The sequence below is a fragment of the Sus scrofa genome, chromosome 2, assembly GCF_000003025.6.
Source record: "Sus scrofa isolate TJ Tabasco breed Duroc chromosome 2, Sscrofa11.1, whole genome shotgun sequence".
NCBI lineage: Eukaryota > Metazoa > Chordata > Mammalia > Artiodactyla > Suidae > Sus > Sus scrofa.
In genome coordinates, this window is record NC_010444.4 from 136,318,254 (window position 1) to 136,334,769 (window position 16,516).

General features: G+C 53.2%; 1 protein-coding gene across 5 annotated transcripts in view; it reads right to left on the minus strand.

Annotated features, from left to right (window-relative positions):
• Positions 1–16,208, minus strand: part of VDAC1 (voltage dependent anion channel 1) — a 32,274-nt gene extending 16,066 nt beyond the window's left edge. Inside the window, exons 1-5 of one of the 5 annotated variants that reach the window (XM_005652948.3) lie at positions 16,086–16,208; positions 2,289–2,361; positions 1,712–1,761; positions 446–598; positions 305–357 (exon numbers count right to left, since the gene is read on the minus strand). In XM_005652948.3, the coding sequence (XP_005653005.1) occupies positions 305–357; positions 446–598; positions 1,712–1,761; positions 2,289–2,355 (323 nt within the window). In that variant the 5' untranslated portion in view covers positions 2,356–2,361; positions 16,086–16,208. 5 annotated transcript variants of the gene reach the window in all.

Consider the following 16,516-nt stretch of genomic DNA (forward strand, 5'->3'; position numbering starts at 1 on the left):
CTAGGAATTCCCATCGTGGCGCAGTGGTTAACAAATCCGACTAGGAACCATGAGGTGAACTCAGTGGCTTAAGGATCCGGCGATGCCATGAGCTGTGGTCTAGGTCGCAGACACGGCTCGGATCCCACGTGGCTGTGGCCCTGGCGCAGGCCAGTGGCTACAGCTCCGATTCGACCCCTAGCCTGGGAACCTCTATATGCCACGGGTGTGGCCCTAGAAATGGCAAAGAAAAATAAAGAAATTAAATTAAATAAAAAAAGACACGGCTAGCTGTCCTTAGGGAGACGGTGGATGAGATTCTTACCCAGTGTTCGGTGAGAAGGATGAATCAAAGGTCAGCTTCAGTCCACGGGCAAGCTGAACAGAGAAGAAATTCGCCAGCAGGGTTAGTCACGAGACGGGCCGGCAGCCGCCCCTCAGTCACACCGCGTCTTTGGCGAGTTACCTGATCTTCCACGGTAATCTCCGTGCCCAGGGTGTTGTCGGTGTTCCACTTCTCTGTAAACGTCAGACCATATTCGGTCCATCTGTACTTGGTTTCCAGACTGCCCGTCACTTTGGTGGTCTCCGTGTTGGCTGAACCTGAGCTTGTAAATTCCTTTAAAAAAAAGAAAGAGGGTCACGGCCTGCATGCCAACGCTTCATTCTGCATCACGCCCCCCCTAAATGTTGGGAGCCCCGCAGCAAGTCCACGCCACCCCTACGTGGCCTCTGTTCTCCTTTAAGCAAGAGGTGACACCTTGCATGCGTGCAGGAAAAGCCTCACTCGATAATTCAATGAGATATTTCAAGTACAGATGGAGCCGGCTAATGAAAGGAATCTTACAGGGAATTCTTTTACTGGCCGTGCCCGAGGCATGCGAAAGTTCCCAGGCCAGGGACTGAACCGGTGCCACAGCAGTGGCCCGGAGCTGCTGCAGTGACAATGCCACATCCTTAACCTACTGCGCCACAAGGGAACTCCACTACAGAGAATTCTTTATCAGGACACGGCTTCCTTCCTCCCCTGTTAACGCTTCAGTCTGGACAGGAAGGCAATCCTTCCATCCCGCCTCCAGCCTAGAGAGAAAAAGCTTTTGAGCTAAAGCTGACGTGGCAGGAATTCAACCCGAAGTATCCTTCTTCGAACAATTACCACATGTACAATCTAAAAGAGACTAAGGTTTTTGTTTTAGGCATTCCCTTTGCGGCTCAGCAGTAATGAATCCGACTAGGAACCATAAGGTTGCAGGTTTGATCCCTGGCCTGGCTCAGTGGGTTAAGGATCCGGCGTTGCCGTGAGCTGTGGTGCAGGTTGCAGATGCCGCTCGGATCTGGCGTTGCTGTGGCTGTGGTGTAGGCCAGCAGCTACAACTCCAATTGGACCCCTAGCCTGGGAACTTCCATATGCCGTGGGTGTGGCCCTAAAAAAAAGCAAAAAAAGATTTTAAGTAATCACATGGTATGGAACAGAGGCTGATTCTGAAATAAGACGCATAAGGAAAAATAAAACTGAAGCCTGCCCCATATTCCTACTAGAATCCAGCTGAAGAAGTGGGGACCTGGTCACATGGTTCCCCTGGACCACAAATCCTACAAAGGATGCAATGCAAAGGACAGCTACAAGCTGCCACAATCAGAAGAGTCCCTTTGTTGGTCACCCCGAAGGAAGTTATTTTTTATATACTGATCTGCATAAATACCCATGCTCCGCGTGGGCCAGACAACTTACCAGTCCATTCTCAGATTTTGTTTTCAAATCAAGTTTTATTAGGCCAAATCCTAAAGAGAGGAGATGGTAGCTATTAGCAGGTTAAATAACTCACTCGAAAACAGCATCCCCGCCTCCCTCGGTCTGCTTTAACACGCTCTGAGTGTGAGGGCACCAGTCACCACTGCTGCGTGTGTTGGGGGGGGGCTGGTTGCCATGGAACCGTGGCCGACAGAACAGGCCCAGGCCCCACCTGCACGCCCAGCGGAGTCTGAGAAGAAGGTGCATGACCGCGTGGGCACATGTCTAAGGACAAGCTAAATTTAGAAGCTGCAATCCACTGCAGCGGCAGCCACAGACCTGCTCCCTGCCTGCGAGAGGAAACAAGAACGCCCGCTTGTTGGCAGCAATGTGCAAGCCCACCTGCACTGGGTGCACAACCACAACTGCTCGGCCAGCCGTAGAAGGCTTATCTTTTTTTCCCTGACATGAAAGGTCTGAGAGCGAGCTGACCCCAGTCTCTCAAACTCTGATGGGCAAAATCCCAAACATGCCACCCCCGCCTCCGAGCTGGAAGGCCACTCCGTGCGACACTCACCATAGCCCTTGGTGAAGACATCCCTGGCAGACTTGCCAAGATCGGCATACGTAGGAGGCACAGCCATCTTCTGCTGCCAGAAAAAAACCACCAAAATAAACACATTGGTAATTTCGGCTATGAGTTTCCACCAATAAAAATCATCAGCACTGAGTTCCCCCAGTGGCAGGCGGAGAGGCCTGTGCTGGCTGCTGCTTCTTTTTGTGACCAGAGCTTAAAATGCCCAATAAGTTTTATTGAGAGCAAACCAGCCTGACTTTTGGGGTTTGGGTTTTTGGTTTTTTTTTTTCTAGTTTTTTTGTTTGTTTGTTTGCTTTTTAGGGGCACACCGGCAGCATATGGAGGTTCCCAGGCTAGGGGTCTAATCGGAGCTGTAGCCCCCAGCCTACACCAGAGCCACAGCAATGCCAGATCTGAGCCACATCTGTGACCTACACCACAGCTCACGGCAACGCCGGATCCTTAACCCACTGAGTGAGGCCAGGGATCGAACCTGCATCCTCCTGGATGGTAGTCAGTTTCGTGAACCGCTGAGCCACAGCGGGAACGCCCAGCCTGACTTTGGACCTCTTCTCCTAGGCATCCCTGGGACTGAGCACAGGCCCAGAAGACGGGAGGAGTCAGGCAACATCAGCTAAATGAATTCACTGTCAAAGATGCATTCCCAGAAGGCAGCTACTTCACTCGACGGCAGGACTCTTGCCAATATAACGTATCTTCTTACAAAATATCGACTGCCAGGACATTAATACAACAAATAGAAATCAGAGCTTTTCAGAACAACTGATTTTCCCTAAGATTCGAATTTCATTCATTCAACAAATATTTATGGAGTCCCTACTGCGAGTCAGAATGGACCCAAATTACCCCAAAACTTGCATTTTACAGGAATCAACAGGGATATCATATTCTGCACTGAGAAAACAAACAAACAAAAAAAAAAACTGGAGTTCCTGTCCCAGCTTAGCAGTAACAAACCTGACCAGGATCCATGAGGACATGGGTTCGATCCCTGGCCTTGCTCAGTGGGTTAAGGATCTGGCGTTGCCGTGAGCCGTGGTGTGGGTCGCAGATACTGCTCGGATCCCACATTGCTGTGGCTGTGACGTAGGCCAGCAGCTGCAGCTCCAATTGGACCCCTAGCCTGGGCACTTCCATATGCCGTGGGTGTGGCCTTAAAAAGCAAAAAAAGAAAAAAACCAACAATAAAACCTAAGTAGGCAACTCTTCATAGGGAAGGAAATGCAACCACATCCCCCTCAAATTTGATTCAAACAAAAATTTATTGAATTCCATGATGACTTCATTTTTAAAACCAATTATCAAAGTACTACTTGGGATTATTGTATATCATTAAGCCAGTCAACAAGCATTTATTAAACACCTCGGTGTTCAAGAAAGACAAGAACTTCACTATTTTTTCGTTTTTTTGTTTTGTCTTTTCTAGGGCTGCACCCGCGGCATATAGAGGTTCCCAGGCAAGGGGTCTAATCCAAGCTGTAGCCACCAGCCACAGCCACAGCCACGCCAGATCCTTAACCCGCCGAGCAAGGCCAGGGATCGAACCCGCAACCTCATGGTTCCTAGTCGGATTCATTAACCACTGAGCCACGACGGGAACTCCAAGAAAGGCAAGGAACTTCAAATAGTCCTTGCCCTATCTGAGGACCACACTGGGCTGCTGGGAGGCTCTGTGATGACACATTATGTACAGAATGAAAACCCTACTCCAGACAGCTCACACTGTGTTCCATCCAGAAGAAGAGACCATGAGAAAGCTCCAACTTCTGTATCTTCTCCATCCTCAAAATCGTGGGTCTCAATCAGCCAGAAATTCACTTAACCCGGGGCTGGTCTGCTCCTTTTTAACACAATGTATCTAAGTTACCAAACTGAATCTGCGTACACCCCATCTAAAGTCACATCCTTACCAACTAACACAAACACCCACAGGGCATGTTCCTGGTTGAGGGGGACCCCCCCCGAAAAACGGTCCAAGGGATCCCAGGGTAACAACAGCACAACTGGAAGGTGCCTTCCTGAGCAAAGCCTTCACTTCAGACACGGCAGGGAACCCACAGAACCAATGAGTATCATGTTAAAAAAATAAATAAAATTGCAGTTCTCGTCGTGGCGCAGTGGTTAATGAATCTGACTAGGAATCATGAGGTTGCAGGTTTGACCCCTGGCCTTGCTCAGTGGGTGAAGGATCCGGCGTTGCCGTGAGCTGTGGTGTAGGTTGCAGATGCCGCTCAGATCCCCAGTTGCTGTGGCTCTGGTGTAGGCCGGCGGCTACAGCTCTGATTCAACCCCTAACCTGGGAACCTCCACATGCCGCAGGTGCGGCCCTAGAAAGACAAAAAGACAAAAAAAAAAAAAAAAAAAGAGAGAAAAGAAATAAAATAAAAAGTAAACTTCAATAATTTTAAATTACAAAAATACGGTCCAAGACCTCTTTTACTTTTTTTCAGAGGTTTTGCCAATTGTGTCTCGGCTCCCTCTCGTGTCAGAGCGGAGAGGAACAGCCCAGGAAGCTGTTGACGCTCCCCTAGTTTTGTCGCTGTTGTTATTTTTACACATGATCAGGCTGGAACCATGGGCACATCAGTCCCTATTAGCATCAGGGCACAGAGAACAGGGGCAGAGACCCGCTTTAGGCTGCTCTCACTGGCTCTTTCAAGTCTGCGGACCCCCTTCTCCCAACTTGTTCCCCTTCCACCGCCCCCAGGGACACAGCAGGAGACCATCCGCCAGGTCCCCCAGAGACACCCTCTGCCTTAGGCATGTGGCCCAGCCAGAGATGCGCCTGCCCCACCACCACCACCCCCAGGAGAAGCAATGAAACAACCCTGGATCGAAAAGTGAGGTCAGAGAGCCCGAGGAAATGTGCAGAACATCTCAGCAAAGGGCCCAGAACATTCTCCACCCCCGTGAGCACTCAAAGGTATTGGTTTGTGCCCCCTACCCAAATGGGTCACAAACTCAGCCCAGCCAGGTGAGGCCTGATGGCACTATTTCCGGGTCAGCTAAGACCTCCTGTACCTCAGGGGTCAGGGCCTTCCCGAGTACCCTCCCCTGGCTCTAGGACCCACCCCAGCTGGCACAGGCAGCTGTCACATCTGGAGTGGTCCATCCCTCAGGAAAAAAGCAGAACACTCATCATTTAATGCTCCCCAAACGCCCTCTCTTATCCCTAATCCCCCAAACTGGAAAGCAAAGCCACCTGTCAAAAAACACTCCAGCCACAGCAAGCATCGCCCTAAAGGGGCCACTAAGGAGATTACCACCCAAAGACAGGAGAGGTGGGACAGCAGAGGGAGCTCACATAAAGCCAGGCTCCCCTTGCAGCCCCAGCACAGCACCTGGCAAGGAAGATGCACAGGAACCAATGCCACTCCTGGACCAACAGGGGCAAGGGGCTGACTCCCCTCCACCAAAGGCCCCCAAAGGCCCTGTGGCTACAGCTTCCCCTTCTGCTTTCCGTGGGGACTTCCTCTTTCCCCACCTCCTGTCTCCGGCGGCACTGATGCGACAGGACTGAAACAGCCTGCCTGTCTGAGAAGCTCAGCTTTCTTACAAGTGCAAACAGCACCCAACACAGTTCTCAGGACCCCCCTTCAAAAACAATTTTATCGTCACAATAGTGATTGCCATCCCTGCTTTTTCAGGTCAGGACTAGAGGGGAGAGAATTCAGTATCCTACGTAATAGCCTGCCTGCACTGCCTGGGAGGCTGAACCCTTGTCCTGGCCCTGCCCTCCACCTGGATCAGCTCCAAACCACTCCCTGTCTGTCTCTGCAGCATCCCCCCCGACCATGCCACTATGCGTCTTCAGAAAAGGGAACTCACATACACGGCAGGTGGGAAGGCAAACTGGGCAGCCACTGTGCAAAAGAGAATGGAGATTCCTCCCCAAAATTAAGACTCAAATGACCATATAATAATCTAGCCATTCCACTTCACGGTCTTTATCCAAAGAATGTGCAAATACTAATTTGCAAAGATAAGTGCATGCCCATGCTCGCTGCAGCATTACTGACAATAGTCGAGACATGGAAATCAACCAATGAATGCATAACAAAGATATGGTGCATGTACGTATTCATGTGTGTGTACATACGACACAACCATAAAAAAAAAAAAAAGATGAAATGTGGCCATTTATGACAACATGGATGGACCGTGAGGTTATTACGCTAAATGAAATAAAGCAGATGGAGAAGACGATACCCTAAGATTTTGCTCATAGGTGGAATATTAAAAAAACAAAATAAATGAACAAACCAAAACAAACCCATAGATACAGAGAATACAGCAGTGGTTACCACAGGGAAAAGAGGAGGGGGGAGACTGGGAAAGGGATCAAGTACGTGGTGATGGATGAAAACTCAGATTCTGGGTGGTGGACACATGTAGAAACACAAGGCTGTACACATGAAACACAGATTTTTTTTTTTTTTTTTGTCTTTTCTAGGCCCACACATGTGGCATATGGAGGTTCCCAGGCTAGGGGTCGAATCGGAGCTGTAGCCATCGGCCTACACCAGAGCCACAGCAACGCCAAATCCGAGCCACGTCTGCAACCTACACCACAGCGCACAGCAACGCCAGATCCTTAACCCACTGAGCAAGGCCAGGGATCGAACCTGCAACCTCATGGTTCCTAGTCAGATTTGTTAACAACTGAGCCACAACTGGAACTCCGAAACATAGAATGTTATAAACAAGTGTTACCTCAATAAAAAATTAAAGGGACGGGGGTGGGCTAGGCAGCACAGCCCCTGGAGGCTGAGCACAAAGCACGCCCTGTGTAGATGGAAATCAGAAGGCTGCCTGGGGAAGCCAGGACCCCAGACCAATACCCAGGTGAGGGCTCCAAGGTAGAGCCTGGGAATGAGGTTCCCAAGGACACACGGGGCATGAGGAATGGGCAGGGCCGGGCAGAGCAGACCTGCCGAGAGTCACCGATGACTTCGAGCTGGGCTTGTAAGTCACACCAGAAGACAGGAATTGCTGCTTGCCCTCCACGGCCTGTCAGCCTCCCTACCCAGCCATTCCTTGGCTGACCTTGAACAGATTATGCAAGCTCCACTCCAGCGGAGGAATGAAAATCCAGCCCCTACTGGAGGCTCGGAGGGGAGAGAGAGCCGATCGCCCAGCAGCCCAGCCTTGCATAACCTCCACCTTGGGGGACACATCCTCCCTGACTCATCAGCTGCATGGCAGCGACAGCGGCTCTGCTCCCAGGGCCCCTCCACGCCTACAAACACACTTACTCCCAAATCATACCCGGAACCCTAAGCAGCCCAGAGCTTGCAAACATTTACCCAAAATACGGGAGGGACTGCACGTATGAAGATGCCAAGGCCTGGCACACAGTAGGTATCCAATATAAATGCCTGTTTAATGAGTAACTGGGCACTGAGCATTAAGGCATTTTTACAGCAGGAAAAAAAAAAGGAAACTTAGTATCTGACAATAGGGAGTTAAGTAAACAATGTGACCAGTGGGCAGGAGCGCCCTCTACAGGAACACTGCTGAAGCACCAGGGACAGTGCACAAAGAGCGTGTGCCACCCCTACAGTGGGAGCTGAACGTTAGCGGAAGAGACAAGTGCCTTCAGAAGCAAGACCTGTCACTTTTTTATTTTTTTAATTTTTTTTGTCTTTTTGTCATTATAGGGCCACACCCATGGCAATAGGGAGGTTCCCAGGCTAGGGGTCCAATCGGAGCTGTAGCTACTGGCCTACACCACAGCCACAGCAACACCAGATCCGAGCGGCATCTGCAACCTACACCACAGCTCATGGCAACGCCAGATCCTTAACCCACTGAGCGAGGCCAGGGATCGGACCTGCAACCTCATGATTTCTAGTCGGATTTGTTTCTGATGCGCCACAACAGGGACTCCGAGAGCTGTCACTTCTGACCTCAGAACCAAGCATGGGTTTTATTCAAAGGGCCTCTGGGAGCCACAGGAGAGAGACTGACACCTCTGTGTCTGGGAAGCTCACTCGTCCCACAGTCACAAAAATGTCAATGACATTATCTACTGATAGTGTGGAAAATGATCACACTCATTCACATCAAGTAGGAGTATCACCTGCAGTGCCACCCCTGAGAAGCCCCTTCTCGGGCAGTGCCTAAGAGGACATGCAGAATTCTAGTGGCAGTTCTACTGCTAGGAACCCACCTACAGTGGTAGCCAAGGCACCCAGAGATGTGTATACAAGGATGCTCACTGCAGGGTTATCTGTAACACAAAACTCATAAACAACCTCAATGCCCATCAACAAGAAAACAAATGAATAAAACTGAAGGTTCTTTTTTTTTTTTTTTTGGCTTTCTGTCTTTTTAGGGCCACACCCTCGGCATATGGAGGTTCCCAGGCTAAGGGTCAAATCAGAGCTGTAGCTGCCGGCCTACACCACAGACACAGCAATGTGGGATCCGAGCCTTGTCAGCAATCTACACCTCAGCTCATGGCAACCCACCGAGCGAGGCCAGGGATGGAAGCCCCATCCATATGGATACTAGTCGGGTTCGTTAACCACTGAGCCACAACGGAAACGCCAAAATTAAGGTTCTTGCAAAGGAGTCGCATGTGGCAATCAAAAAGAATGGGGTAGATTTCTACTCGGGAGCACAGAAAGCTATCTATGATGTCATTCAATGAGAAAAGCAAGCCTCAGAAAATGAATAATTCCAGGTAACTGGAGGAAAACCTTTTTACACACTCCTCTTTATATGCTCCGTATTTGTGAATGGATAGAAAAGTATATGCAAGGGAAGGATACAAGCTAATCTGTAAACTGTGGCTGCCCTAGAGTTGCTTCTAGAAAGAGTGAAATTAAAATAGGATTTTCATCTTTTATTCCACTTAATCACTGAAGTTGTTTGTGTATTTGATTCTTTTTTTTTGGGGGGGGGGGGCTACACCCAAGGCACATGAAAGTTCCCCAGCCAGGGGTCAACCAGCACCACAGCAGTGACCCAAGCCACAGCAGTGACAACACCAGATCCTTAACCCACTGAGCCACCAGGAAACTCTGATCATTTTTTTTTTTTGTCTTTTTTTTTTTTAAGGGCCACACTCACAGCATGTGGAGGTTCCCAGACGAGGGGTCGAATTGGAGCTGTAACTGCCAGCCTATGCCACAGGCATAGCAATGCCAAATCCAAGCCGCATCTGTGACCTACACCACAGCTCACGGCAACGCCGGATCCTTAACCCACTGCATAAGGACAGAGACTGAACCTGCATCCTCATGGATACTAGTTGGGATCATTAACCACTGAGCCACTACGGGAACTCCTTTTTTTTTTTTTTTAAGGACAGAAAATTAAAAACTTAACCAATGTGTCCAAAATTGAGCCATGTTGCATTTACCATGATACAAGTCATAGGCTACACAGCGGCAGCAGCAGAGGTGTCAGAGGAAAAGCCCCCTGGAAGGTGTCTATACTGGTTCCAAGGACAGATTCAAACCACACTGAGGTGGTTAATAGATAAGACTGGAGGGGGAGGGGGCGAGCAGCACATTCTACCCCTCAGGGGACCACTGGTGGCTCTGGCCACCCTGCCCAGAAGGGTGCATCTTCAGGGTGCACAAGAATCGACAGAGGCACTTACTCACAAGCCTCCCTCCCCCCTGCCTCCCACACAAGCAGGGCAGCCCTGACACCCACCAGAATCCCTGCTTTGAACTACGCTCTTTGCTCTGCAGCAGCCCCCTCGGAAGGACCCAGGCAGGGAAGCCTGGGCGCCCCAGGGAACCAACCACCACGGCCAGGGCTGACAGAGAACAGGGCTGATGGGCTCCCGGGCCCAGGCAGGAACAACTGAGAGGAAACGTCTTCGGAACACAGGTTCAAGGGCAAGGGGATAAAAGGGCTGGGACCTAGACAGCAAGAGCCACACTGGTTAGGCATCTCTCCACCCATCTGAGTAAGCGGGGCACATGGAAGGGGCTATGAACCCAGCAGAGGATGTAGCCCCTGCTAGCCTTGGGCAGGTGTGTGACTCGGAACAAGCCACTTATCATCTGTACTCCCAGGGTCTCAATTTGCCCATCTCTATAATGGGACTGACAATACTGCCTTTCCATCGCCACAGTTGCAAGGACTGAGTAAGGCAAACAGAGCATGCAGAAAGCCTGGCACCGGGTGAGTATGCCAAAAATGAATGCACAACCCATTCCTCTAGACAGCCTTTCTTTGCCCCTGCAGATCCACGTTCCTCCTCCATCCGGCCTATGCCCCCAAGAGCTCATCATTACGGACCGTCACCAATGGACTCTGGGTTGTGGCTCAGCGGAAAACGCATCTGACTAGCATCCATGAGGACACAGGTTCGATCCCTGGCCTCGCTCAACGGGTTAAGGATTTGATGTTGCCATGAGCTGTGAGGTAGGTCGTAGATGCAGCTCGGATCTGGCGTTGCTGTGGCTATAGCCAGTGGCTACAGCTCCAATGTGCCCCCTAGCCTGGGAACCTCCATATACTGAGGGTTCGGCCCTAAAAAGACAAAAAAAATCAATGGGCTATGGGTTGGTTCAGCCAAAAGGAGGCAGCAGCAGAAGATGAGAGAGTAAAGGTGGGGTATTCACGCCCCAGGCTCCCTTCCTGCTGGGCCTCAGGGGCAGAGACAACTTCCCCCTACCCCAGGCCACGGTTCCCACCAAAGGACACCTTCCTCGTGCCCAAGGACCCCCTCGTCAGGTCCCCCATAGTGTGCCCACACTTTTGCAAATGATCCCTTCATCCTGCTCTTGAATTATCCCATGTGCGTGTACAGCTGATTCCCGCAAGGACGCAGGACACGGGCCCACACAGCAATCAGCTCCATCGCCATCACCATCCTGGCTCGCCCTCAGGAAGGGAGAAGCACAGGAAAGCCTTTGGCTCTGTCTGCTATTTCTTTTCTTTCTTTTTTTTTTTTTTCCTTTTGTCTTTTTGCCATTTCTTGGGCTGCTCCTGTCGAATATGGAGGTTCCCAGGCTAGGGGTCCAATTGGAGCTGTAGCCGCCAGCCTACGCCAGAGCCACAGCAACTTTGCAGGATCCGAGCCACGTCTGTGATCTACACCACAGCTCACGGCAACACCGGGTCCTTCACCCACTGAGCGAGGCCAGGGATCGAACCCGCAACCTCATGGTTCCTAGTCGGATTCGTTAACCACTGCGCCACGATGGGAACTCCTCTGTCTGCTCTTTCTACCACCACTCCAGGCAGTCTGTGAGGGCAGAACTGGGCCATCCTCTCAGAGGCGCATCAGACCAGCGGAGGATTAGAGAGCAAGCAACTCCTCCCGAACTGTGAGGACCAGGAAAAGCAATTTCCCCAGCAGGAGGCCAGAGCTGTTCTGAAAACCAACATGTGAGGCCAAGAGCATCAGGAGCCTCCCTGCCTACCCCCACCCCACACCTTCTCCCCCTCCCCTCTCAAGAGGCAGCCCAGGAAAAGAGCCCCTGGCTGGGGTCTCCAAGACGCTGGCAAAGCCAATGCTCTGGCTCTGGTATCGGTGCTCCTGGTGCAGCTGTGCCCCCTCCCCCCTTCCAGAAGCGACTCACACGGGGCAGCCAGGCTTTCCAGGCGTTGCTTCTATTTTAAAACTCAGGCACAGCTTTTCGCAAGCCTCAAGAGAATGTTGCTGTCTGAGGGGTACCCTGCCCGCCCACCCACCCACCCAGCAGAGGAGGAGACCTGGGCTGGCAGGCAGCACGAGGAGGCCTGGGTCCCAGGCACCCCTAGGCTTCCTGCCTGACCTTCGCACCTCAAATGCCCTGGAGCCTCGCTGCCAGGCTTGACTTGTGGCGGGGGGGGGGGGGGGGGTAAAATCAACGGTGCTTTTCGGGAGTCCAGCAGACCCGAGTTCCAATCCTCCGCCACCACTCTCTCTGTGATCTTGGGCAAGTCGCCACCTATCTGCCTCTCACTGTCTTTCAGCGCCGCTACAGGGCAAGGGTACCTGACTCAGCATCATTGTGAGGACGGAATTCGCTTGCTAATACAAGGCACTTAGTACCATGGCTGGTACCCAGTAAATAAGCAACACACATAAGGAGAGCATGCACTACAGGTTTTCATTCCACACACTTCTTATTATAATCACAGCTGCTGTGCGGATGCCAGAAGGTCATTCGGAATCACAGAGTTCAGAGTCCTCCCCAGCCCTAACGAGGTATTGTTTAGCTGAATACTGTCCAGCCAGGTCCTGGAAGAATGCCTCCCACCGCATCCCAGGGAAAACCAACCCTTCTCCTGATAAACACGGTGCCACACTTCTTGCCACGCAAAGGGTGACTCAATGCGCGCCGTCCACTGACAGCTAACCTACACCCCGCCACATACACACTCACTCCGATCGGTGCAAAAGAGCAACACCTGCCCTCTGAAGAGCAAATGCTACCCTTCAAAAGGCACTCACATCTGCCAGCTCCTTGCAGTGGCCCCGTGGAGGGGCCACCACAGGGTGAAACCATCAGTGCTGGAGCTGGCCAGCCCAGGCCCCGAATCCCAACCCCACTTCCGCTGGGATGGGGACCTCGCCTCTCTGAGCTCAAGCCTTGGACCGGGACCATGGAAACAACAGTACTGCTCTTGCGGGGCTGGGAGGATGCTGGAGTCAGCGGCACTGTACATACGGCAAGCCCCGAGGAGCTTGGCCTCAATAAAGAAGGACCATGATGACAATGATGACACGCTCAGATGGAGAAACAGACACAAGAAGGTCAATGGACCCATGCGAGACCCCCCCGGGTCCTATCAGAGCTGGGCGGTGAGTGCGAGACCTGCTCCCTGGGACTCTCCTGGCCCAGTTCTGGAAAAAGGGCTAAGATGCCCACTCACTGTCACCCCTCTGAGGGAGCAAACGGAGAAATGGAGGACCCTGCCCAGAGCCAGCTGACGAGTCCTCTGATGACCTTCCCTCAGTAGTGACCACAGAGAAGGACAAGGCCACCCTACATATGTTGAGGGGCCGCCTACGGGCTTGGGCTGGCTCTCAGCCACATGTGCCTCTCTCTCACCAAAGATGTCACACCTTGAGAAAGCCCATCGAGGGCTAAGTGGACGTCGGGAGCATCTCACCAGTAAAGGTCGGGGCTGAATGTCCCCCAAGACCACCAGCTGGGAGATGCCCAATGGGGCCAGAGGCCCACAGGCAACCGCTCACTATCTGGTCCTCCTGAGCCCCTCTGTCTACAAGGAGCCCCCGCCTACAGAAGAGCAGAAGTAAACTAATCAACTGAGCACATCCCCGGGGTCAGGCCCTTCTGCAACGAGTCCAGTAGAAGCCATTGGCTCACTCACCTTCGGGGAGGGAAGAAAGGCACCAGGCCCGAGGGCTTTAGAAGAATCCCATGCACCAATGTAACCCTCCCCTGCAAACCCAGAAACACCCGTTCAACGAGTTTCCCAAAGGACTCGGAAAGTCACGGAAATGAAGATAACACGTCTAAAGCAGTTATTTCAAACTGGAAAGCAGTTGGGCCTCTCCCTGCTCTGGGGCTGTCCACACCATCACAGCTCTTTAATTATTTGTGGCTCTCTGCTGGGCAAGGCTATTTTCTGGAAGTGAGTGAGATGTGTCTCCCTCAAAACGGATGTTCAAGATCAAGAGATTACAGGCTGGGAGTTCCCGTTGTGGCGCAGTGGAAGCGAATCCGACTAGGAACCATGAGGTCACAGGTTCGATCCCCAGCCTTGCTCAGTGGGTCAGGGATCCGGCATTGCCGTGAGCTGTGGTGTAGGTCACTGACATAGCTCTGATCCAGAGTTGCTGTGGCTGTGGTGTAGACCAGCAGCTGTAGCTCTGATATGACCCCTAGCCTGGGAACCTCCATAAGCCTCAGGTGCAGCCCCCAAATCAAAGAACAAAAAACAAAGAGAGAGACTACAGTTTGGGCCTACAACCACTACACAGGCCCATTCAATAATCCCACACAAATACTTAATGAGCACCTACTCTAAGCCACACTCTGGAGTGCCAAAAAAAAAAAAAAAAAAAAAAACTATTCTTGTGTCAAAAAGGGTGAATTGACTCTTGGATAAAAAGCAGGAGTACAGGAGTTCCCGTCATGACTCAGTGGTTAACAAATCCAACTAAGGACCATGAGGTTGCGGGTTCGATCCCTGGCCTTGCTCAGTGGGTTAACGATCCGGCGTTGCCGTGAGCTGTGGTGTAGGTTGCAGACTAGGCTCGGATCCCACGTTGCTGTGGCCCTGGCACAGGCTGGCGGCTATAGCTCCGATTAGACCCCTAGCCTGGGAACCTCCATATGCCGCTAGTGCAGCCCTAGCAAAGACCAAAAAAAAAAAAAAAAAAAGGCAGGAGTACCTTCACTTATACAGATCTTTCTCAAGCACCTACTGTGTGCCAGGTGGCACCACCCCAGGCACTGAAAACAAAGCTGCATAGGGCTTAAGCCTGATCTGTAGGAACTCGGTCCAGAGCTGGGGGGGAAGGCAGACCCTGGGCAGTGTGCCCTGGTCCTGGCAACAGCATGTTAGACAAAGAGGAAGCTCATTCCCTTTCTTCTCTGGAGAGGGGAGGCTGGTTCGGGGGGGGCTCAAGAGGAACAGGCCTAGGCTTAGCCCAGGTCTGTCCCTACATTCACCTTCCTGCTCCGGCCTGACTTTGTCCGTCTGTAAAATTTAAAGGCTATTGATGAATGACCCTGAAAGTTACTCAATGCCCAGCACACAAATGCTTAATAATAATGTTTAAAATAACAGGGGCTACCTTTATTGAACCCCTTCCAGAGCACCACGTGGAACAAAACATTCTGTAAGGATGGGCTAGAAGCTCCCAAAAAGCCTCAAGGGTAAGTGTCAAGGTTTCTACCCAGGCCTTCTCCATGCCAGGCACTGTTCTGAACGTCTGAAGTTAACTCATTTTATTCGCCCCAAAAACCCAATGAAGAAGTAGAATTGCTCCCATTCTACAGATGAAAAAACTGAGGCTTGGTATCTTCCCAGCTGTGACCTTGGACAAGTCACAAGGGGTGCGGGCCTCAAATCCAAAGTGCTAGAAGTCAGTTTCAAGAATGCACCGCTGCATTTGGTGAATGAATGAGCCACCTAATCAGAAAGGAATCCCTGCTAAAGCCACATCGCTCCCCGCAGGAGCTCCTTTTCCAAGGCCTGACCTCCTGCCCAGGCCCTCGTCCCGGCCGGGTCCCTGCGGCCTAAGTCGACTGCCTGCCTCCCGTTCCTCCCGGAAGGCGCTGGCACGAGCGGACAGTGCCGGGCGCCAGCTGCTCCGGGCGTGGACCAGACAGGGCGCGCAAGGGCTGGGGGCGCGGGGCCACAGTCGTCACGTGAGCTCATCCCCGCGGCGCCAATGTGGCCCGCACAGGTCCCTGAGCCCGGCCCCGCGAGCGTAGGTGGCGGGCGGATCCCTGCCCTATCCGCGCTGGCGGGATCGAGGGCCAGAGGGCGCCTCCGGGGAAGGTCACCTAGACCTGCAGCCGGCGGGCCTCCACGCGGCGACGCGGGCCCTTCCACCCGCAGCTCCCCGCGGGCTCTGGTCCCCAGCCGCAGGCGGCTCCGGATGTCCGGGCCTCTCGCTCCCCCGCCCGGGCCCGCTCACCGCCTGCCCGCCTGCCCCGCGCGGCCTGCTCTGTCCGCCGCTGACCCGCCAGGCCCGCGAGGGCCGCTCCCGGCTCCGGCCCCGGCCCAGCCCTGGAGCCCTCGCCGTGGCCGGCTCTCCGCCCCATCTCCTCCTACCTCCCCAAGAGCCGGCCTGCGGCCCGAGGCGCAGGCAGAGCCCGGGTCCCTCTGCGCGGCGCCTACCTCCGAAGCGGTGGCAGTGGGCTCCGCGGCGACTACGGCGGGGGCTGCAGCGTGAGCAACCGAGCCAGTGGCGGGGCCGAGGGCGGGGCTGCGCGGACCGCGGCGGCGCAGCCCCGCCCTGCCCCGGCGCGCCCGGCCACGCGAGCTCCGCCTCCCGGGCTCTCCCGGGACACCAGCTCTGCCCCGCCGGGGTCCGCTGCCTCCCCTTGAGCCGCACTCTGATCATTCTGGGCCCCTGGGTACCCGGGCGGACGCGTGTGCTACGGGCGGGTGCCGGCCCGCGGCAGTGCCTGTGCCTGCGCGCGCCCGGGCCGACGTGCTCAAGAGTGTGTGCGTGCGCAGGGACACGCGTGTCGCCGCCCGCGTGGGCTGTCCTTGCTGGAAATCCGGCCCGGTTGAAGCATTCGGGAAGGGAGGGATCTTCCGGTTAG